Raw genomic sequence first — 23,202 nt, 5'->3', positions numbered from 1 at the left:
TCTAGCGTCACGATCGCTTTTCTTTGCAGCATTTTAGGGGAAAGTATCAGTGTGGAATTTAACAAATAGGATTGGAAGAGAGTCAACGTATCAATTTTTCATGTTTAACTCACCTTCCCTGAATTTTTATATAACGCATACGAAAAATACATGAGTACATCAAAACAGGAATTAATTTAAAAAACATATAGATCATTACAATGTGAAAATGCAACTAAAAAACTGAAAAAGAAATTCAACTCAATACTAAAAACTCATATTCCAAAACATTTTGTTGAATTGAATACATCTGAAAAATAAAAGAGGACATTTATTAGTAAATTCCTCATTCTTGAGTCATTTTATATAGACCCACGTATACATACACAGTGTACTTACTTTTGATGTCCAATGAAATCAAAATAACATTATTCAGGAATCCTAATTGGTGAATAGAATGATAAATAATATTAATTGCATTCACCGATGCTACTTTTCCTTTGTAAGAAGAGCGCAAATGTTACGGGAATGCCACCTCCTCATTTCCATACAAGTGGGCCAATTTCTGGAACCTGGGTCCCCAGTCCCGGAGGTAGTGGTAGTCCTGCTCGTCTTCGGACAAAAGCGAGCCCAGCGAGCTCAACGACTCGGCCACCGATCCCGCCCCCTCGTAAGCGTAAGTGGCCAGCGAGTCGTAGGGCGCCGGGTCCGGGTCGCGCCGGTCGTTGTCCTCGACTCTTTGCGCGATGAATTCGCGTAGGTTCTCGTTACCGTGCGACAGCGAGGCGGCGGCGGCTGCTGGGCGGTCCGACCGAAGTAAACGGTGAGGGACCACGTCGCGCCTCCGTCCGGACGATTCTTCCGGGTCGGCTCCGTGTCGGTAGAGCGCTCCCACGTCGAAGGCCTCGGTGTCCTCTTCGCCGCCGCCTTCCTCGTCGTAGGTGACCACGTTGTCGCGGACGTCCTCGGCGACGATCAACGGCTCCTTCTTTCGTGGCCGTCTTGATTTTAGCAAGGCGGCGGCGGCGACCATGGTGACTGAGGGGAATCAGACACGCGTCACGAGACCGTTAGGCCGGATCATGCGATGGAGTCACTTACGCAGTAGTACGAGGACACAAGGCAGGACGGCCACCAAGACCCCGGAACCGATCCCCGGGGCGCCGAATCGAGCGTCGGCGTGGCACGTGGTCGGGTGGCCCCGGTCGTCGCAGGCGCACACTCGGACCGTCAAGGTGGCCGTGCCGGTCTGCGGGGGCCGCCCGCCGTCGCCAATGATCACGGGAAGCAGGTGGACGTCCCGCAGGAGGCGGCTGTAGTTGTCCCCGCGGGTCACGATGCTCCCGGTGTTGTCTGAATTTTGGGGGAAAACAAAAATCACTTTGCTTTTCCCATTCGCCGCTTGTCTTCTTTTCAAAATGTCCCCCCCCCCAAAAAGTCACAATGGTCCAGTTTACGACAGGACATTTTTAAAGAAGAGGATCTTCCGTAGTTTTTATATATTATATATACATTGGTGGAAAGGTTACAGATTGGGTTGATGTTGAAATGGAAGGAAATTCAAGAATAAATAGTGCGAAAAATATGACCGTTGGGGCTCATCAGGTCAAAGGTCAGAGGTCAGAAAAGGAAACTCTTGATAACTCAATACTAGAGTTGGTTATTGAATTTACAGCACATGTCGGGAATCTGAAATAGGTGGGGGGGGGGGGGGGGTACATGAGGTCAAAGGTCATAAGCAAATAAGTTACCTCCATTGTCTTTGACTGTGAAACGACTGGATTTGCTTTCCTCTGGCGCAAGAGAGAAGAAAAAGCGGTGTCCGTCGGACGGCTCGTCGGCATCCACGGCGCTGACTGTTTGGATGCGCTGCCAAAGACATCCAGAGACGTGGCGCTCCCGATGGGCCGCATTCTTTTCCAATTTCTCCCAAGACGGCGGGACGTACCTGACCCGCCTTGGTCTTCTCGCAGACGAAGCTTCGGTACGGCGCGGCAAAGGTCGGCGCGTTGTCGTTCACGTCCAGAACTTTGACGTGGACCGAAACGGGGGCGCTTTGCCGGGGATTGTCTGAAAATGGCAGCACCGATGCTTCGTTCATTCTCCTGTGGGACTCGAGCACATTTTCCAACATAAATGAGATATTCTTACAGATCTCAGTGGCGAGCACCGAAATGTTATGCCAGGCCTTCTCTTCTCTATCCAGCATTTTTGAAAGGAACAAAGTCCCATTTCTCGGATGGACGTCGAAAAGATGATCGGCGTCCGTCCGACGGTCCACCGAGTACCTGTCAAAGTCCCCGATAATGCCATCACGTGACCTCTCGCCATTGTAGCCATGTAGGAAGGGGCGGAGCTAGAAACATATTCTTGGTGGGTGGCAGCCACCCTGGTAGATCCGCCCCCACATGTCGGAATTTGGACATACTCGACCGGACTGTGGGCGGCGTCCTCGTCCACGGCGCTGACCACGCCCACGAAGGCTCCCACCGCGGCGTCTTCCTCCATCTCCACCAGATAAAAACTCTGGTGGAAAAGCGGCGGCTCGTCCACGTCCTCCACGGCCACGTGAATGGCGGCCACGTCTTTGGCGTGGGCTAACGTGAAGCGAGCGTCTTCCTGGACGTTTCCCACCTGGATTTCCACCGCGTACGAGCGTTTGCGCTCGTAATCCAGAGGCTGAAAATAACAGAGGCAAATGAATCGGGACGCCATGCAGCGAGGGCTTCTTTAACAGATAAAAACCGGTGGTTTTTAACTTACCTTACTGACGACGATAACGCCCTCCTGGGTATGTTGATCTGCGAAGACGGCGAAGGCGTCGGCGCCGTCTCCGCCCACCACGGCAAAGTCCATGTCGGCATTCCTTCCGACGTCTCTGTCCGTGGCTTTAATCCTGCCCACTTCGGCGCCCACTTTGGAGCCTTCGGAAACTCGCCACCGGAAGACGCCTAATGGAAAAAATAGATATATATTTACATGGCGCCGATCATTTCATCGTGACTAACGTCACGTTAACGTCCGAGGCAGTCTGACGCTGAGCGAAGCGCGGCAGGTTGTCGTTGACGTCGGTGAGGCTGATGTTGACCACGGCGGTCCCGGTCAGCCCCCCCCTGTGTCCGGCCATGTCTTTAGCCTCGATCACCACCTGGAAGTTTTCCCTCTGCTCGCGGTCCAAGTCAGCCGGACCCAACGCCGTCCGGATCACCCCTAGACACACAAAAAAAAAATCCATCTTTTTCCTGTGGAAAGTTATTTCAACTTCACAACTCTCTGGCTACCACGGACGGCAATAGACGTCATTTCAAGGATGAAAAGGAACTGGTTGACAGATACAATTTTTTTTTTTTAAAGTACGGATCGGACGTCTATCGCCGTCAACGGGTCTAGAAGACGATCGCTTTGATGGGAACCTGTGTTTGCGTCGACGGAAAAGTACGGTTGTCCTTCTCTCAGGCTGTACGCCAGTTTAGCGCTGTTCCCGTACATGTCGTCGTCCGCATCCGTCGCCGTCACGCGGATGACCGACGTACCTGAAAAACAGCAGCGAGTAGCATTTTGCTAATTGTGGAATATGGAATGTACAGTGGTACCTCGTCATACCGGCCCGCGGCATCTTTGGCTAGGCTAGGGTTGTCCTTACCCAGAAGGGAGCGCTCGGGCACGGCGCCGCTGTAAAACTCCCGGTCGAAGCGGGGCTCGTTATCGTTGACGTCGTGGAGCTTGACGACGAACTCCGTCCGGGGCTCTAACGTCTGGCCCGTGATCTTGTCCACGACCGTGGCTTCCAGAATGTAAAAGGCCTTCTTTTCCCGATCCAGGCGTCGGGTGGCATGTAGGTCGCCGTTGCCTTCGTCGATGATAAAGATGGTGCCCGCCCCCTCGCCGGAGAGAACGTACTTGACCAGCCCGTCGCCGTGGTCTTCGTCGGACTGCAGCTGCGTATACATTTTCATTTTTCACAGTATCAGTCACAGGCCCAACCAAACTATGAAAAAGGCGCAACTTATAGTCCGGTAAATACGGTACTGATTGAAATAAAAAATAAATCAATTTTTCATATCACACAGCAGAATTTGTTTACTGCTATTTTTGATCCCACCCAAATATCTATGTCATGATTTTTTGATGATGGAGCAACGTGGTGGACAAGTGGTTTAGTGTGTCGGCCTCACAAATTTGGGGTCGAGGGTTCGATGCCAAGTAGGTCCTCACTGAGTGGAGTTTGCTTGTTCTCCCTGGGATTGCTTGGGTGTTCTCCGGGTGCTACGGTTCCCTCCCACGTTCCCAAAACATGCACGCTAGGCTAATTGGATGCTAAATTGTCCCTGGCCACGATTGGTTAGTTTGTCTCCTCGTGCCCTGCAATTGGTTGGCCACCCATTCAGGGTATCCGAAGGAAGCTGGGATAGGCTCCGCCCCCACCCCCCGTTCCCGGCGACCCTTGTGAGGATGAGAAAATGATTGGATTACCTTTCCAATGTACTGGTAGTCACTTCCCGTGTACTCCTCTTGCAAGAAAAATTGATTCCAGAGCCAGCTTCGCTTCACTCTCCTGGGAACATTCTTTTCCGGGATGGCGTCGGAGCTTTTTCCCACCGCCCCATCGGCCCGGAGGCCGCTCGGAGATAGAACCAGGCCGATAAGGCCGAGAAAGCCCACCCATCGGACGCTCATTTTCAACGCGGTCGTCCAAGCGGCATCGCTTTCAAACGCTGGAAAGAAAGTGGTCTTTTCCCTTCAAAATAAAACAAACAACAATCCAATGAAAAATCAACCGATGACGTCGTGATCGCCAGCGGACGTCCAATCCATCCCAAGTGGGAAGGCGGACGCTCAGAGTTGGAGTGGATGGGACGTCCATTCCCGTCAAATAATTGTCACTTCATCCAAGCCGAAACGGCTTTAAATGTTCACATAGTACATACTTTCAATGTACACCAAAATGGATACACTAATTATTATTTTTTCAAATCACATGTAGAAGCTAAATCAATTGAAAGCATTCGCTTCCAGAAACGGAATATAAAATAGCAATTTTTTTGTTTATGTTTAGTTCAGAGCTAAAACAGGTATTTTCTTCAAAAACACAATTTCAGTTTTTGACCAGGCGGGAAAACATGGTATGCTGGATATAATTGAGACGTGAAATGGAATGACTTACCAAATTTGTCCTGAAGAACAATTGCAGGTGGTCAACGTCGCTGAACGGCACGTGAGAACTTCAAAAAGTGGACTGGCTTCACTTTTCTTTGTTTCACTTCACGTCACGGCACTTTTCCAAACCTGCCGCAGATCAGGCCCACCCCCCACTACACACAACACACACACACAACACACACACACACACACACACACAAAGGTTAAAACACTGTCATGGATGTTCCATTTTCTTCACGAGTTGCAACAATTCTATTTTTTGGCTCCTTTTTTTGGATCCAACACTCAACCAATACTGTACGGAAAAATTAAAACAAAAATGGTTTGGAGGCTAGAATTTATTATTACTGTATGGACGGAAAAAATAAACTATATATATATACACAACTCCTACTTTGCAGAAATTCACTAAATATGAGTGCTTATGGAATGGATGCAAAAATCGAGGGATATACATATCTACTGTTAAAAACGAAATATTTGTGGGGTACGTCTTAGCCAGAGAAAGAACTCATTTGATTGGCTCGCCATCAGGATCAGGATCTCGATGATCGCGCCGATGACAAACAAAAAGGCGTCTTTTCCCGTCGTCTGGCGCGTCATCCTGTTTTGGCCGCCGTGGCGTCCATTTCAAGGACACTTTGAACAAAAGGGAGTCCCCAGAAACGTTCTCTGTTTCCTGACCTCGTCCGACGAGTTCACTTTGGAATCAATGACGTGAGTGACGGGAATGACATGAATGACAACCCCCCCCTAAAAAAATGGGAGCCATTGGATCATTCTGCTAAAATTCACCTCATTACAATTGACATGCCCAAGTTTGGAAGTTTAAAAAAGCATATTTTAAAGAAGGACAGGACACGAGCCAAGCTTTTGCTTTTAAGCGCTCCAACGCGTGCCGATGACTGATTTAGAGATAATGGGAGAAAAAAGATGGCCTTGCCCAATTTTCACCACTTCCTGACAGGGATGCACTTCCTCTTGTGGCAAAGTGTCCCCGAGGTGTCTGTTTCCTGACTTTTAACTCATCAAAGTCCAAAGTAACCTAGATTAATCTAGATAAAATAATAAAACGCTTTGGAAAAGGCACGATAAATAGGTAAAAATCTACTTTCAATACACAGTATTCCCTCGAGTTTTGCGGTTCATCCGTTCCATAAGTGAATTTCTCTTTTAAATGATTATTCCACATTGGCTAGGAAAACAGTTTGATCTACCCTTATCACATTTTGGGTGGAATTCATACGCGTGTTGACGTGAGTGGAGGGGGAAAAAAGAGGGAGTACGATGTGACAATAAATTTCCTCTTTAATTAACACAAGTTAAGCCGGAATAAAGCTTGTTTGTGTGAGTGTTTGGCCACATTGTTCCCCGCAGAGTTGATTACACGCTAACGATGCCATTGTTTTAAGCCACCTTGTCTTTGTTCTCTTCGGCTCGTCCGTCTTGGCACAGATGGTACAAAGTAAAAAGCCCAACAATCCCCCCCTTTACACAAGTCCAACTTAATCCCTCAAACACATGGCAGCTTTAACCGGAGCAACTTTGAAAATGTCAAGGGATAGATGCTAGCAGAGACGGACCAATGCACACCAAGAGAGGATGAGGAGAAAGACGGAGAAAGGAAATTGACCCGGACGGACGCGTTTGGAGCCCAAGCAGCAGGGGACACGGCAGGTTGGTTTCAGCTTAGACTTTCTCTTTTTGCAAATTCCACATTCTCAATCTCGGCCGTTGCGCTATTTTGCATATCTTCTTTTTTTTGGCTTTTCTACCGGTACTCCGCTTTCCTCCCACATCCCGAAAACATGCTAGGCTAGCTGTTTGAGCGCTCTAAATGACATATCTCTAGCAATGATGGGTTGTCATTTTGTCTCCTAGTGTCATGCTATTGGCCGCCGCCGGCACCCCCCGCGATCCTTGTGAGGATGAGCGGTCCAGAAAATGTACATGTTAATGACTACGTGTTGTCCCTTTCTGAAAGAAATCCAACTCGACTCAGAAATCTTTATTTGTTAGCCAAAAATGCAAACGCTCTCAACGATACGCACAATTCTTCACTTTTTGTTGTCATTTGTCTCGTCCTCTAGATGTCCAAGTGGACGTAGAAAGAAGAGCTGAAAAGACGAGTAAAGGAGGCTCGGATGCGTTTCCTTCTTCTTCTTGTTCTGGTCTCCGGAAAAAGTCAACGAAACGTCCCCGATGATCAAATGGGAACACGCCGCCGTCTTTCTCTTGTGCTCCTGCTTCCTGTTGGACGGCGCCCCCGCCGACCGTCGCTGTCCTCGGCCGCGGTGGCGAAAAAAAGGCGGGGCCAGGCATGCTCCGCGTATCAAACGCGGTTGGGTCTGGAACCAATTCTTCGTGCTGGAAGAATACACCGGCTCGGAAGCGCAGTACGTCGGGAAGGTGGGTCCACCCCCCCCGTCCTCGCCAGGGTCGCGGGGGTGCCGTAGCCTATCCCAGCCAGCTGTGGCCGTGGGTCACCAGTCAATCGCAAACAATCAATCACTCACAGCTATCCACAGTTTAGCATAGATAGCATATTTTGGTCGACTGTCGATTTGAAAATGAGTTGGACGTCAATGTAGCCCATGGGGTAGGGAACCTATGGCTCGGGAGCCACATGTGGCTCTTTTGATGGGTGCATCTGGCTCTTTGCTAACCTGTGAGCTAAAATATGGAAATCGCTGTTGACAGAACTGAGATATTACATTTAGAACGGCTTTAATCTTATTTTTTTTTGCTTTAATCTTCATTTTTTTGCAGTAGACTCTTCTGGAAGGCACCCTCTCATTGATTAGCAACAGTATAAGAATCTTTTTAAAAATATTCAGTTTTTTTCACTTTAAAAGTGGTGAAATTACAAAAAAAAAAATTGAAAAGGCACTCGTTTACATGTATGTATTTTGACTTTTAAATTGGTAGTATGGCTCACAAGGAATAACATTTGAAAATATGAATTGTTTGTGGCTCTCTTCGTCAAAAAGGTTCCCGACCCCTGCACTACATGTAGCCCATCGCTAAATCAAGTTCTCTGACAGGCTGAGCACTGCAAATGTACGTCTATCACGTGCAACTAACCCGGGCGGGGGTGGGTAAACTATTCCAATCAGTGGATTGCAGTCAGGTGCATCTCGTCTCAGCACAACCCCCGTTGCTTCAACAGTATGCTGAACAAAAATTTGCCCCCTAGAAGCGCTTTGCCCAACACTGGGCTAACCACTAGAGTCACTTTTTTTGACCTCACTTCATTTTTCCTGTAAATAAATCATTTGACTTATTGACATGCACACTTTACGGCGAGGCTTTGCATCTCCTTGTACTGAGAATCGAGGCATTGAAGGCAATGTGATTGGATCGTGCAGCTCCACACGGAGATGGACCGTGGTGACCGGCAAGTGAGGTACAGCCTCTCGGGGGAAGGAGCCGGCTCCATCTTTACCATCCATCCAATCACAGGAGACATACACGTCCTCGTCGGCCTCGACAGGTCAGTGGTATTGCCTTTGCCCTCATCTACACACACAAATGCCCAATCCATTTGAAGCGGGAGGGTTGACATTGACTGAGTTGACTCGTTCCTCTCTTTCGATTGGAGTTTTAACCCCGTTAAAGTTTAACCAGAGCTGCAAAACTGCGACATCTGGTGGCCAAAATGAGTAAGTACATTCGAAGCCCTGGCTGCTTAAAAGTCAGGCAAGTTGCAATTTTGTCACATTGGGGCCTGAGAAGTCCAGAAGTTTGGATTTATTTTCCATTCAGGAAAAAAGAATGCCAAGTGACGCGTATTAGCATACGTAATGACAACGCTACCTTTTCTTATTTGCTTTTGGGGGGTGACGTGGCAGAGAAGAAAAGTCGGAGTACATCCTAAAAGCCCAAGCCAAGGACGTGGCAACGGGTCTCCCGTTGGAGCCCGAGTCGGAATTTGTCATCAAGGTGCAGGACGTCAATGACAACCAACCCCGCTTTCCCCACGAACCGTACATGGCCGTCGTGCCCGAGATGTCGCCCGCAGGTACTGCTCGTCTTTTCAACGTCATGCTATTTTGTGAAGAATGCAAGTTTTGGATAATAACGGCTTTCATGTTGGATAGCTTTTTTCAAATTGGGAGGGAAAAAAATAAATTTGGATGTCCTATTTTGCATTTCCGGATCCCCAAAATGCGCCAACTTGACTTGCGTGCAAAAAAATGAGCCATGGCGACGTGGAAAGTGTGCTTAAGCGCCACATTGGCACACGGACGCGCGTGCAAAGCCTAATTTGGTGGCCCATCTGTCCGTCCAATGCAATTAGCAGGAGGTGCTTTAACAATCAGAGTCTTGACTGGCTGGCTAAGCTGCTAATTCCAATAGCGCAAAGCCCCGTCTTTTACACTTTGACCATTTCTTCATCATTAGCTGACGGAAAGTGAGCAAGTTCTCACACACAAAAATGGGGAGAAAAAAGGAATAAGGGTGACATTCACACACAAAAAATAGAATTAAAAGGTGACATTTATCAAAAAATAAAATAAAATTCTCACACAAAAAAGTAGAAAAAGGGGGAATAATTATTCAAAAATCATTCCTCACACACACAAAAAAATTGAATATAAAGGGTGACTTTTATCCCCAAAAATTCATTTCTCACATACAAAAAAGGGTAATGGTTATTATTTTACGGGTGTGGTTGCCCAGGGACATTTGTGACCCAGGTGACAGCCACGGACGCAGACGACCCCGCGTACGGAAAGAGCGCGCAGATGGTCTACGTCCTCCTTCGCGGTCAGCCCTACTTTTTCATCGAGCGCAAGTCAGGTGAGCCCAACGACGGAATACGGGCAAATCCACATATGATGAATAAAATACGGAAAATCCTTTGACTTCCCACCTGGGAGCAACATTTCTGTATTATTATTTTTGGCTTTTTTAGGGGTCATTCGGACAGCCGTGGCCAACATGGACCGCGAGACCAAGGACCAGTACCTGGTCGTCGTCCAGGCCACGGATATGGGCGGACAACTGGGCGGACTGGCCGCCACGGTCGCCGTCAACGTCACGCTGGGCGACGTCAACGACAACCCGCCGCGTTTTGCAAAGAGTGAGCGAGCCACCCTTGATATAACCGCCATTCCTCACGAGGGAAAGTCGCGGGGGGTGCTGGAGCCTATCCCAGCAAACTATGGGGAACACCGTGAATGGGTGGCCAGCCAATGGCAGTGCACAAACAACCAATCACTCCTAGCTAGGAGCAATTTAGCCTACAATTAGCCTAGCATGCATGTTTTGAGGATGTGGGAGGAAAGTGGAGCACCCGGAGAAAACCCACGCAGAAGATCCGGCGCTCCGCCTATATAAGGAATATTAATTTTGTATTTCTTCTGGAGATATTTTTCACCTGGCCGTGGCCGAAACAGCGGCGGTGGGTTCCGTCGTGGGGCGGATTCGGGCCGACGACCCGGACGCCGAGCAAAACGCCAGGGTGGCCTATTCCGTTCTACCCGGAGAGGAGGCGGACATGTTTGACGTGGTCTCCGAGGCCCAAAGTCAAGAAGGCGTTGTGGTCCTGAAAAAGGTTGGTGACCTCCGTCCGTTCTCCATCTTCTTCCCAATTGGCCCAATTGAAAGAAATAACCTTTTTTTCTCCCCCTCCTCTCAAGTGTCCGGACTTTGAGACAAAAAAGTCCCACGTTTTCCGGGTGCAAGCCTCCAACCCGCACGTGGATCCCCGTTTCCTGCACTTGGGGCCTTTCCGAGACTGGGCCACGGTCAAAGTGGAGGTGGTGGACGCGGAGGAGCCTCCCGTTTTCACGCCAGGCTTCTACTGGCTGGACGCGTACGAGGACACGCCGTCGGGGAGCGTCATCGGCTCCGTTACGGCCCACGACCTGGACGCCGGCAGCAGCGCGGTCAGGTCGGGCTAACCGTGTGCGGTCGATTGGTCGCCGGCCTTTTGGTCGCTGTCTTTTGGTCGCCGTCTTTTGGTCGCGGTCTTTTGGTTGCCCCGACCGCGACAACGGGCGGCCAAAAGATCGGCGACCAAGAGACCGGCGACAAAACAAGGTAAAACAAGACGGTCTACGCATGAATAAAAGGCAACAATGGCCATGAGCAGTTTAACTGAGCCCACGTTTGAGTGTAGAAGAGTTTGTATGTACATGCGTTGTCCCTTTAAGAAGCGACGTCAGTTCAGTTAGTAACAAGTTCTCCAACAAAAAACTATCAAAGTCTGGGAGCTTTTCTTTAGCCTAATAATGACTAGGGCATTAAGTATGACTAAATAGTCATTCGCAGTTTGTATTTGGGGAATTTGAGCAATCATTTCAATGGTAATTATCACTTACCTTCCGGGCGACCAAAAGACCGGCGACCAATCGACCGTGTACCGGGCTAACAAATACCGTGTACACGCGCTACGTGTCATCCGGAAGTGGCGAGTGGAAAAAGGCACATGAGATGGAATCTGGGAACAGCTGAGCTGGTGCTAGGCTTTCACGTGCTGCTGCTTTTGATTGGCGCTCACTTCCTGTTGATTTGGAGGCATTTCTGGGTAACTTCCTGTTGATTTGGGTGCAAAATGGCAACTTGTGTTCTCTTGCCATTTGTGCAGGTATTCACTGGAATGGCATGGAGATCCCGACAGCTTTTTCGACATCGACACCATCGACGGCACCATTTTCTTAAACGACGTGTTGGACCGAGAAGAAAGATCTCAGCACAACATCAGCGTGGTGGCCGTCAAAGTTTGTGAGTGTTTCGGGCCGGCGAACGACCCTTCCGATCGCTTCCATGCGGCGTGACCATTTCATTTGCCGGCGATTTTCAGTAAACCCTCTGCTGTCCACCAAAGTCTTGGTGACGGTCAACGTCCTGGATGTCAACGAGTTTCCCCCCAAACTGCAATTTCAGTCCGATACGTTGGTGTGCGAAACCTCGCAGGCTGGAAAGGTAAGTTGTCATGTGATGGTTTTCTTCTTGACCAAGAGAAAATGGACAAAAAACCTTCCCCGACCGAACAGGTGATTCAGACGGTCAGCGCTGTGGACTTGGACCTTCCGGCCATCTCTCCGAGGTTTTTCTTCAAGACCCCGAAGGATCTTCACAAGAGAATGTTCAACGTTCGAGATTATGGAAGTAAGAAGAGGAAATGAAATGTCTTCTTCCAAGAAAAGGATGATTAATGGCCATTTTTGTTTGTGGTGGTCTTCCTTTTTTTTTTTTTTTTTTTTTGTAGACAACACAGCTGGCATAGTGACCCGACGCTCTGGAATCCAGCACGGGGGGCCGGATTTCTACGTCCTACCCGTGGTGGTGGAGGACAGTGGATATCCCGTGCGGAGCAGCACGTCCACCCTCACGTTCCGAGTCTGCTTGTGCGGGACGGACGGCTCGTCGCTAGCTTGTTCCGCTCGAGGCGTCCTATTGGCCGCGGGGCTGGGCGCGGGAAGCATCGTCGTGGTCGTCGTCGTCGGCGTCCTGCTGTGTGCGCTCCTGTTCTTCGGTAAGGCTAACCCTAATCCATTAGAGCCACGCCGGGGGGGCGTCCAACTTATTTTTCTCCTCCTTACGCTACGTTAGGGGTGGGTACCATTGGCGATATGAGGCTCACGATACACAAAATGGGAAACTCAGGAAATCGTTCTACAGTACAATGTAATAACGAGGAAAACAAGCAATTTTTAACCACGCTAATGTGAGTTTCATCCCAAAAACATGCATGCTAGGCTAATTGTGTGCTAAATTGCAATTGCTAATGGCTGGCCATCAATTCAGGATGTGCCTTTAGTTATCTGGGATAGGCTCCAGCACCCCCCGGGACCCTCGTGAGGATAAGTGTTTGGAAAAATGATTGATTTCCCCATTTTGTCATGCCTCAGTTATGGCGCGAAGGCGCCGTCGACGCGGAGAGACGGCGGCGACCTCCAAAGACGACATCCGCGACAACGTGGTTCATTACGACGACGAGGGCGGCGGCGAGGAAGACACCGGCGCCTTCGACATGGGCGCCCTGCGCGACACTCGCCCGGAACGCGCCCCGACCGACTCGCGCTTCAAAAGCAAGTACGGTCACGGCGTGTTGATGCACCTTTGGAGCGGCGACGATCGGGTCAAGACGCCGGACATCCACCGACAAACGGCCGGCGCCATCTCCCCGGCCGAGGGGCGCTCGCCACCGCTCGCCCGTTTCGGAGCGACTCCGACCAAAAGGGAAGCGGCCCGGGAGGTGGCGGGAGAGCGCGGGAGTCGCGCAAGGTCGGCCTACGACTCGGAAGGTCACGGTTCGCTGGCCAGCTCGCTTTGTTCCCTGGCCCAATCGTGGGCGGTGGACGATTTGGGGGATTTGAGTTCTCTGGGGGACTGGGGGCGCTCCTTGAAATCCTTGGCGGGGATTTTCGGGAGGCCGTCGGAAGAGAGCTGACCTCTGTCATTTCTATTCACAAAATAAAAGTACTTTTGACTATTGGAAACGGATCAATATTTGTTTGATGATTGTCCGTTTTCGTTTTTTTTTTTCTGATTCTAAGACAAAAATATTGGGCGGTTTTCTATTGAAAACAGTGCAAATGGGCTGGAGATCGTGTTCCCAATCTGGCAACCCCGCTGACCTGGGATATTTCATCTCCGGATTGGACGACGCGTATTGATTTTAGGGATGTTCCCAAGTCAACCAGTTAGCTATAAACTGTTGGATGTGATGGGAAATGTCTACCAAGATCAAAAAATAAATAAGTCCTTTTTAAATGTAGGTTATCCGAGCACTTTTTTGACATAAATGATAGCTAGCTACAGTAGATATAGTGTCAAAAATGAGATGAATGATTGTCACCAAGCAGCAATAAACAAAAAAAACACTGGCTACAATCAGCTGTTAAGGGAGCACGACCTTGAAACTCCTGATAAACTCTAATAACACCTGAAAACCCTCTCGAGAGGACGTTGAGGTGATTGTGACAGCAACAAAAAAAGCCGCGTGTAAGATTTTGTTTACCCGTTTAAACGAGGACGTCAGCTAGAATCACCCCAATATCACCCTTTCAGAATAAAGGCTAACCTTGATGCCATGATGTAACGTATTATGTAAATATTGGGGGCGGTAACTCACATATCAATCACAGTAAATGACTTAAGTGGGGAAAATATGACAAGGCGAGGCTGTTAGCCTGGCTAGCTAGCTTCTTAGACATGACAATGGTGCACCAATGCCACTCAAAACCCCCAAAATGATGACAACTTCCCAACGATGACGACAATGAGGATGAAAAAAATGTGCTCTTACTTTGAGAAGTCTTCAACATGACTCGCCGTTAGCGACAATGGGTTTCGGAGATTGACGACAACGTGGTCACGACATCCTCAGACGCCTCTGGAATCTGATGAAGAGGCAAAAACTGCAATTAGAATGAAGAATTGAATATTGAATGTCTTTATTTTTATACAGAAGTTTTTGCCCCAACAATGACAGCCAATGAGAGAAGAGAACCAACCTGAAACTACAAACACGGCATCATCTCAAAATTTGGACACTGTCAGACCTTGAACGGCTTTTTTTTAGCTGCAGTACAGATTTGTATTTGTTTTTTTTACTGTTGACTTTTAGTCTATATCTATGCAAAGTGTCTTCGGGTACATGAGTACAAAGGACATGCACACGCACACGGACACGGACACGGACACACACGCATACACTCTTGAGAATGGCAAGAAAATGATCCAGTTGGCAACCTTGACCTTGACGCGCCCAATTGGCTAAATTCAATCGGATAATCCCTATCGGTCTTTATCAGCATTTATGGCGCAATTTGTCTTGTAATCACGATTTTCTCGCTGGAAATGGAAGAGGCGTCCATTTTAAGCCACCTTTCAGAAAAATCACGTCTCGAAAAGCGGCTTTGTGAGATATCCTCCATGACGATGTCGTCCATACTCGGAATTGCAATAAAAAAAATCATTTAAAATCTCAAAAGGACAATTCTGGAGAAATTGCATACAACACTGACATTTTGATTTTTTTTTGGGGGGGGGGCATATTGATTTTTGTATTTTCATTTCGTTTTTGGATTAAAAATCATATTGCTGATTGAAGCCACTTTGCATCATTTTGACACAAATGTCTTAGCCATAATAAGGCCCATACATTTTAGAATTTTAAGTGTGTGTGTGTGTGAAAATGTGTGTGTGTGAAAGTGTGTGTGTGTGTGAAAATGTGTGTGTGTGTGGTGTGAATGTGTGTGTGTGTCTGTCTGTGTGTGTGTGAAAATGTGTGTGTGTGTGAAAGTGTGTGTGTGTGTGTGTGTGAAAATGTGTCACATTGCATTGTATGGTTTTTAATCGCTTAATAAGGGGAATTGCGATCATTCATAAAAATATTTTCTAAATAAAATAACTGATAAGGAAATGCATTAACTTTTCGTAACATGGACCTTTTCCGAATCTCTAGTCACTCATTTGCCCATAAAAAATGTCATAACCTGAAAATGTCATACCAATAAGTATGTAGTAAAGGTATGACTGCATATAAAAACAACAACAACAACATTCAGAGGGATTGGGATGGGAGTAAGAATAATGTAAGTCAACCCGAACCCAGTCAATTGAATCAAACGAGCAGGATGATTGGATTCATGTGAGTTGGTGGGGGAGGGGGTGGAAAACAGACAGGATAGGGAGCAGAGTTGGGCACCCCTGATATAAGGTAAGAACAGATTCAGTCATTGATGCATACCTGTCAACCTCTGCCGATAACTGCCCTTATAAATGATTATGGTTCCCCTTACAACCCCCCCAAAAAACTTACAAACACCGTACGAGTCGTACGGTGTTTGTAAGGTTTTTGGGGGGTTTGTAAGGGATTGAATCATAATCATTTATAAGGGCAGTTATCGGCAGAGGTTGACAGGTATGTTGATGTATCCTCACAAGGGTCAGGGCCTACTTGCTGGAGCCTCATATGCCTTATTTAGTGCACTATATTAAGTAGCAACAGCCAAATCAAAAGCCTTTATTGTCATTATACAACTAACGAAATGAGTAGTGCTACTCCACAAAGTGTGTGTTTCTCAGTAAAAACATAAATAAGTAATGTAAATAATTTCTAAAATATTGCACTGCGTAGACAATGAGAAAGAGACTAGAGCGAGTGCGTGCAGGTTTTTCTACCATGACGTATTTTCACCAATCTGTTGTCTTGCAACTGTAATTAGTTGATTGCAATCCGGTGCCGCTCGTTTCGGCAGAAACCTGCGGAATATCCGAGTTGGGAGAAAAATCTGCACCCCTGATTTTGTCAATTGGACGGATGCCAAGTTGTCCCCCACGCCAGCCGATAGGAGACCTTGACAATATTTACCCACTCTTGCGTCTTTCCCACTGTCACATTGTCGCCTGGACTCTGGTCAAGGCCATCATACACGCGCCTTCATTGGCTGGAAGCGGCATTCCCAGAGAGCTCCTTTTGCCATCCACCGATAAATTAGCCCAATCAAATCTTAGGTCGGTTCAAAGATTCTCCTTTGCTCGAGCCAAAAAAAATAAAAAGTATGAAGACCTAATTGGATGGAGCGCCGAATAATGGCAAACGAATCATCATCGCGGCGGGGATGACATAATGGGATTTTGGGTCCGCCCCACCGACGCGCGACGCGCGAGGCGGCTATAAAAACCTCCGGCCCGGCGCGTCGTCATCGCTCTCGCTCGAGTTTGGGCGCGTGTGGACGTGGATCGATTGCGCAAGCCATCAAAGACTTGCAAGAAAGGCCGGCGCTCGCTGGGAATTCCCGTCCTCGTCATTATGATCATAAGCATCGCTATGATTTGGGCAGTGGTGGTGGGTTTCTGCTGCGTCCTTTGGTTGGCTGTCGGGATACGACGCAGGTAAGGACGCCTTCCGTTCTGTCGTTCCAACCGTTCCATTATTTCAGGGGCAAATTTTTAAAAAATGGGTCGTATAGATATTTTTTGGTCCAATCGGCTTTAACCAAGAGGGCTGCATTCCATCACTGGCAAATGATGACTTGTCGAGGGTCCAAAGCATTTCAGCTGCCGTAGAAATGGGGCTAAATATCCAAAGCATTTAGATGAGGAAGGCTGCCCGATAAACAGTGCGGGTGGGCTAACGCCATTTCTCCTGATTTTAATTTGACTGGCTGCCATTGCTGTCATACAGCTGGCCAAATCGTTTTTACTGGGACGCCTGGTAGTGACCGCTTAGAAACGTGGCAATTGGGAGGTAGAGTGGGCTAACTCCGTTGACCTCATTGGCTGCCGTGTAGATGGCAAAGGCGGTGCAAATGATTGTGACAGGACTGTTAGTGACCATTCACAAATTTGAGCTATGGCAAGCAAGAGTGGGCCAAGTCCATTTTGCTGCCTCAAAATGGACTGGACCGGTTGTCCGTTATTATTGGGCTGTGGTTTCTCAGTCAACGACTCGATGGGAAAGATGAATAAATCTGTTCTCGCCGTCCGCAGGCAGCCACGAGAACCGGCGGTGGAAAACGGCTTCATCCCCTACTTGGGCTGCGCTTTGCAATTCGGGGCCAACCCCCTGCAGTTCCTCCGCAGTCGTCAAAAGAAGTACGGCCCCATCTTCACCTGCAAGATCGCCGGCCAGTACATTCACTTCCTGTGCGACCCCTTCTCCTACCACTCGGTCATCCGACAAGGCCGACACCTGGACTGGAGGAAATTCCACTTTGACACGTCGGTCAAGGTGAGCGGACGGCGCTGAACCGAGCCACGTTCCTTCGCCGGCGGGCGACGTTAAAGCCCTTTCCTTTTTTTGTCTCCAGGCGTTTGGTCACGACAGCTTCGACCCTCGGAAAGGCCACACCACGGAAAATCTCCACCAGACTTTTCTGAAGACGCTGCAGGGGGAAGCCCTGCCTTCCCTGATCGAAAGCATGATGGAACACCTCCAAGACGTCATGCTCAAGTCCAACACGCTCAGTCCCACCAAGGATCGATGGGAAGTGGACGGCATATTCGCCTTCTGCTACAAGGTAAGGCCGGCGTCGGCTAGGTCGGCCAGCTCCGTTCCGGTCTGAACGGACCGTCCCGGTCCGACCGGACCGGACCGTCCCGGTCCGACCGGACCGTCCCGGTCCGAACCGACCGTCCCGGTCCGAACCGACCGTCCCAGTCTGACCATAACGTCCCGCCCACCCGCCAGGTGATGTTCGAATCGGGCTACCTGACCCTGTTCGGGAAAGACCTCGGGGAGGATAAGGGCCAGGCCCGGCTGGCGGCCCAGAAGGCCTTGGTGCTCAACGCCTTGGAGAATTTCAAAGAGTTCGACAAGATCTTCCCAGCCTTGGTGGCCGGCCTGCCCATCCACGTCTTCAAGAGCGCCTACAGCGCCAGGGAGGTCAGTTGGGACGTCTTGTCCTTTCCGCGCACCCCCGCTCGAATCCCGAGTGTTGATCCGCCGGTCCTCTTCCCGCGCAGAATCTAGCCAAAACCATGCACGCCGAGAAACTGTCCAGGCGGGAGAACGTCTCGGACCTCATCTCCATGAGGATGATCCTCAACGATTCCTTATCCACCTTCAACGATCTGAGCAAGGCCAGGACTCACGTGGCTCTGCTGTGGGCTTCGCAGGCCAACACTTTGCCTGCCACTTTTTGGAGTCTTTTCTACTTGATTAGGTAGGATTTTTCTTTCCTTGGACCTGGCCCATTTCAGACCGGCATTTTATTGGATTGAACTCCGGGTAGAGTAAGTAAACGTGCCGTATTCACGGAGTATGCCTGGTGGTCGTTAGCAAAAGAAGGAAAATGAAGAGATTTAAAAACTGCAAACTTTGCCTCCGACTGATTTCAGCACTGTAGTTACGTCGCGTTACCTAACGCTTATCACCTTCAGGTAACAGATAGTCAATAGGTTAGCCCGATAGCCCGCAGATAAGCGTGTTTGACCTTCATTTCTGAGATTTGGCAGCGCTTTCGCGGGACTTCTGTGGCCTTGAAAATACGCAAAGGGAAAAGATACCAGGAAACTGGAAGCGCTCCTTAGAAATCAATGACAATTGTGTACACGCCACGTCAAACCAACGTATGCTATTTGTTTGTAGGAGTCCGGACGCAATGAAAGCAGCACGTGAGGAGGTCCAGAGAGTTCTGGCCACTACCGGTCAGACGGTTAACCCGAGCGACCCTACGTTGAGCGTGAAAAGGGAGCAGCTGGACAACATGCCCGTTTTAGGTAAGATTGTTGCCGTATAAAAGCATCGCCTATACATTCTATATAGTATCTCATATACACTATGTACTGTTACTGTACTGTGTCTTTAGCGTAATTGCCTGTTCTTTCTTGTGTCTTTCCGTTAGCTGCCTAGGGACGGATATTAGCATTTTTGCTATAATCCTGCATATTTACGTTATTTCGACTTTGAAATCATTTTCAACCGACGGCTCGGTTTTCCCTAAACATCACGTTTAAGCGCATTGTATATCTCATTTACAGTCAATTTATTCAAATTGAAACGTCTGTCCCCGTCAATAACACCGAAAGATGAAAGCTATGCCAGTTCAAGAAGATTTTAAAGTCCGTTACCCTCACCGACAAACAACTACTATAAAAAATGCAACATATTTATTACAAATCCCTCAAGAATTCCAAGAGCAATTCAGTAGAAAAACCACTCTCCTTACAACCGCTACAATCCCCTGACCCAAGATGGCCGCCAGTCCCTGACTCAGCCTTTGAGTGTCCACCACCGTCATTTGACTTCATCTTTCCTTCGCAGACAGCATCATAAAAGAAGCCATGCGTCTGTCCAGCGCGTCCATGAACGTGCGCGTTGCCAAGGAGGACTTTTTACTCCACCTGGACAACCAGGACGCCTACCGCATCAGGAAAGACGACGTCATAGCCCTCTACCCGCCCATGCTGCACTACGACCCGGAGATCTACGAAGACCCCTACGTAAGAATCGTTCGTGGTCAGCGGAAAAATCCCAGTAAGGTTTTTAAACGCCATTTTTCCCCCTGTGCTCTCCACAGGAGTACAAATTTGACCGCTTCCTGGACGAAAACGGGCAAGAGAGAAGCACTTTCTATCGCAACGGAAGGAAGTTACGCTACTTCTGCATGCCCTTTGGCTCCGGGGTCACCAAATGCCCCGGTCGCTTTTTTGCCATCCACGAAATCAAGCAGTTCTTGACGCTGGTTTTGTCTTATTTTGAAATGGAACTTCTGGACCCGGCCATCAAAGTCCCACCTCTTGACCAATCGCGTGCCGGGTTAGGGATTCTCCAACCCACCTACGATATTGATTTTAAATACAAATTAAAATGTCACTTTTAAATTTCTGGTGGCTGTTCAGCGAGAATAAAAATGTACTGATAAAATGTGGCAAAATGTACATAGTATATATTTAAATATCAAGTGATTGGTCTTGCTACATATGTAAATAGATGTTTTCAGCCATGTATATAACACATTGATTTGTTGAACATAAATTCTGCCTTTTATAAAATCAATGTCTCTTCTTTACTTTATTTTGCACTACTACTACTACTACTACTGAGTTTTTTTTGCGGCCAAAAATAATGACCATGTAAAAATGCTTTCACCACACAGTGATGTGTATTGTTGAGTACAGTACAGTACTCACAATTAGGTATGTCATAAACTAACCACACCTGACTAACAAGTTACTAACTACATCATTTGAAATTCCTAGTTACCTTTGACCTAGAACTGCAGTTCCCAACCTCCCTAAAAGTACACAAAGACCCCACGAGTTCCACATGTGCATTTACATAAACGCTTCAGAATTTGATAATGAAGCTTTTTTTTCCAAATTCAAAACAAATATAGCTCAGATAGCGGGCTAACAATAGCATCTTTTCAAACAGTTCAAAATGTGACTTTGCATCGTTTTTAATTTTAACAAATATGAGAAATATCGCTACCATTTGACAAATAGTTTCATCATCCAAAAATACACTTATCTTTGAATTTCATTCATTCCAATTTGGAGGAATAAATCGTTATATTGTTCAAAATGAAGACCTTTTAGCGGCACTGACCTTGAACATGGAGCTTCTGTGCTGTTTACTTTTCAAATGTTTTTTGCTGATATTCAAAGTCCCGGCTGCCATCCTAAGAAGCAAAAAAAAATATTAACAACAAATATATGACTTATTTTCAGGGAATGTTGTCGGCCAACTTAAGCAGTAATAATGCGTTATAATAGCACCCTGTCAAATGGGCGAAATGCTTGCACGCTAGCTTAACACAACACAAAACCACACCACACTTGTACAAGTTATGCAGTATTCACTCAGTGAGAGCGAAATAATAGCCTCCTTTGTATTGCCTACAATGACAAATGAAGAGTAACAAGGACAGAATGTCCAATTTCTGCTCCATAAAGACGAGGAAGGGAGTAGATGGAGGTTAAAAATGCATCCAAATATTTTGGAAAGTAACGGACTCATCATTTTCTTGAAATAGACAATTTCATCAGCCCGTTTTACCTGCAGTAACCTCTCGGCTTCGGGCGGGCGGGCAGGCCGGCAGAGAATGAACCGAAATGCCCTCGGCTGAGCTAATGATTCAGAGAAGGATATTGCGACAAGTACAGAGTTGAATGTTGATCTCAGTTCAGCAGACCCTATTTATTTCTTTAGTATTTTTTTTAACTTCTTGAATATTCATCCAATGCTTTATGTATGTACAGTTAGTTAGACAGACAACTAATTCATCAAAGTGGGAGGACCGGTAACAAACATTTTTTCACATATTTTCTTGTCTCGGAGGTTAACATTGGTCAGTAAAATAATTTAGCTGTCAGAAGTCGCGTGACGCAACCTTTGACCTCAGAAAGCCAGTGTTTATTGTCAAACAAATGGCAACCCCTGTTGTGGAAGTCAAAGCCCTCTGTAAGAATATTTGTCTATGCCGTGAGAGCTGGATAAACTAAAAAAAATGTATAAAAAGCATGCACAATTGGACTTTTGGCTTTTCCCCTTAATTAACCCATAGAATCACCTGTTAACTTATTTAAGCTTACCAAAAAATGGCAAAGACTTCTCTTTGGAACTTTTTGTTGTCAAACATTATGTTCAGCCTGTTGTTAACTGTTTTTTATTTTAATTGAAATGGCTTTCACAATGACGTCTCTGTTCTTTGTTCTGGTTTTTAATTAATTAAAACCCTGCCCAAAATGCAACTTTTAAAACAACACATTGAACGATGGCATTTATTTACAACACTCCTAACTGTGTATACAAGGGAGCTGATACAAAGAATATTTTAAACAACATATTTTGAACAGACCATAAGGACTTTTATACGGTTATATGCAGATATTGTTCGCCTAGCATGGTAGCTAACGACATGTTAATAACATAAACATGAGTAATAGTTCATTGTTCAAGCTACACCATCAAGCAAATGGACATTTTATTATCTCATGCTCATTCAGAACAAATAAGTACGTAGTTAAATATAGGTTTTGTTTTTATTTTATTCGGTGAAAAGTAACGATTAGCAACGTTAGCACGTTTTGGCATTTAGCTCATTCTGACAACGTCAGTCCGACTGGAACATGTTGGCGACACGTTGTCATAAGCGCAAAGATAAACAGTGCTTATTTGGAAGATTTTTGCTCAAAAGTCTTACCAGCATCTTCAAGTGTGTGGAAGTGACCCTCAAAATGGAGCACCAACTGTACGAGTCAAGAACACCGTGTAGCATTCCGTTTTCCACAAGATGGCGACACCTGTCGTAATGACTATCAAGGTTAAGTTCACTCTGAAATATCGACACTACAGATTCGGGCTCGGGGGCCATTTTGTCAACAACAACAAAAAGGCAGCGTTCCTCCAGGTCCGACGCCCGTTGCCGTTAGCAACTAAGCTAGGTCGATTTAGATAGCTCGAAAAATATTTACCTTATTTCATTATAACACGTGTCAGCTAAACAAAGCACATTATTTCGAGCTTTAACAGGTTTGTTTGGCATTTATTTGTCATACTATGTTTTACAATGTTTGAAGAATCAATACTGTGTGACGTTATATCGGTTATATATGTTCGCATTGTATTTCCTTAGCCTGCAATTTTGTGTATAT

General features: G+C 47.2%; 3 protein-coding genes across 6 annotated transcripts; 2 read left to right on the top strand and 1 right to left on the bottom strand.

Annotated features, from left to right (window-relative positions):
* Window positions 1-326: 326 nt before the first annotated feature.
* On the bottom strand, window positions 327-23,022 carry LOC144085859 (cadherin-6-like). Of its 4 annotated transcripts, XM_077615526.1 has the most exons (15): window positions 22,752-23,018; window positions 21,155-21,227; window positions 14,402-14,495; window positions 5,144-5,291; window positions 4,453-4,717; window positions 3,623-3,917; window positions 3,393-3,512; window positions 3,016-3,189; window positions 2,743-2,930; window positions 2,408-2,658; window positions 2,131-2,267; window positions 1,928-2,049; window positions 1,731-1,848; window positions 1,081-1,332; window positions 332-1,017 (listed from the first exon to the last, which is right to left on the bottom strand). In XM_077615526.1, exons 5-15 carry the CDS (start codon window positions 4,654-4,656, stop codon window positions 500-502), a joined length of 2,379 nt encoding a protein of 792 aa, XP_077471652.1. In that variant the 5' UTR covers window positions 4,657-4,717; window positions 5,144-5,291; window positions 14,402-14,495; window positions 21,155-21,227; window positions 22,752-23,018; the 3' UTR covers window positions 332-499. The 4 variants fall into 4 exon arrangements, with proteins under 4 accessions (XP_077471649.1, XP_077471648.1, XP_077471650.1 ...); XM_077615523.1 differs by having other exon boundaries at window positions 327-1,017; window positions 1,928-2,267; window positions 14,402-14,513; window positions 22,752-23,022; XM_077615522.1 differs by having other exon boundaries at window positions 327-1,017; window positions 1,928-2,267; window positions 22,752-23,022.
* On the top strand, window positions 7,234-13,740 carry LOC144085860 (cadherin-12-like). The gene is made up of 12 exons (XM_077615527.1): window positions 7,234-7,548; window positions 8,508-8,632; window positions 8,991-9,160; window positions 9,823-9,942; window positions 10,058-10,225; window positions 10,512-10,699; window positions 10,785-11,038; window positions 11,735-11,871; window positions 11,951-12,072; window positions 12,144-12,258; window positions 12,359-12,625; window positions 13,002-13,740. The coding sequence occupies exons 1-12, from the start codon at window positions 7,342-7,344 to the stop codon at window positions 13,541-13,543; spliced, it is 2,415 nt and encodes an 804-aa protein (XP_077471653.1). The 5' UTR covers window positions 7,234-7,341; the 3' UTR covers window positions 13,544-13,740.
* Window positions 16,703-20,598, top strand: cyp7a1 (cytochrome P450, family 7, subfamily A, polypeptide 1). Its single transcript, XM_077616007.1, has 8 exons — window positions 16,703-16,995; window positions 17,593-17,833; window positions 17,913-18,122; window positions 18,293-18,487; window positions 18,568-18,767; window positions 19,193-19,323; window positions 19,868-20,046; window positions 20,124-20,598. The coding sequence occupies exons 1-8, from the start codon at window positions 16,913-16,915 to the stop codon at window positions 20,424-20,426; spliced, it is 1,542 nt and encodes a 513-aa protein (XP_077472133.1). The 5' UTR covers window positions 16,703-16,912; the 3' UTR covers window positions 20,427-20,598.
* Window positions 23,023-23,202: the final 180 nt, after the last annotated feature.

Source organism: Stigmatopora argus, chromosome 12 (assembly GCF_051989625.1).
Source record: "Stigmatopora argus isolate UIUO_Sarg chromosome 12, RoL_Sarg_1.0, whole genome shotgun sequence".
Classification (NCBI taxonomy): domain Eukaryota; kingdom Metazoa; phylum Chordata; class Actinopteri; order Syngnathiformes; family Syngnathidae; genus Stigmatopora; species Stigmatopora argus.
The sequence above is the reverse complement of the archived record's forward strand: the minus strand, read 5'-3'. Positions and strand labels throughout refer to the sequence as shown.

Bases quoted from the DNA above. Each gene is read 5' to 3' on its own strand.
- LOC144085859 (XM_077615523.1), bottom strand. From the start codon at position 4,656: ATGAGCGTCCGATGGGTGGGCTTTCTCGGCCTTATCGGCCTGGTTCTA. The intron at 2,931-3,015 runs GTCAGACTGCCT...TTTTTCCATTAG, and splicing joins CCTGCCGCGCTTCGCTCAGC to GCGTCTTCCGGTGGCGAGTT. The intron at 1,018-1,080 runs GTAAGTGACTCC...GATTCCCCTCAG, and splicing joins TTGTGTCCTCGTACTACTGC to TCACCATGGTCGCCGCCGCC.
- LOC144085860 (XM_077615527.1), top strand. From the start codon at position 7,342: ATGATCAAATGGGAACACGCCGCCGTCTTTCTCTTGTGCTCCTGCTTC. The intron at 9,161-9,822 runs GTACTGCTCGTC...GTGGTTGCCCAG, and splicing joins GCCCGAGATGTCGCCCGCAG to GGACATTTGTGACCCAGGTG. The intron at 10,226-10,511 runs GTGAGCGAGCCA...TTTCTTCTGGAG, and splicing joins CCCGCCGCGTTTTGCAAAGA to ATATTTTTCACCTGGCCGTG.
- cyp7a1 (XM_077616007.1), top strand. From the start codon at position 16,913: ATGATCATAAGCATCGCTATGATTTGGGCAGTGGTGGTGGGTTTCTGC. The intron at 16,996-17,592 runs GTAAGGACGCCT...CGCCGTCCGCAG, and splicing joins GCTGTCGGGATACGACGCAG to GCAGCCACGAGAACCGGCGG. The intron at 20,047-20,123 runs GTAAGAATCGTT...TGCTCTCCACAG, and splicing joins AGATCTACGAAGACCCCTAC to GAGTACAAATTTGACCGCTT.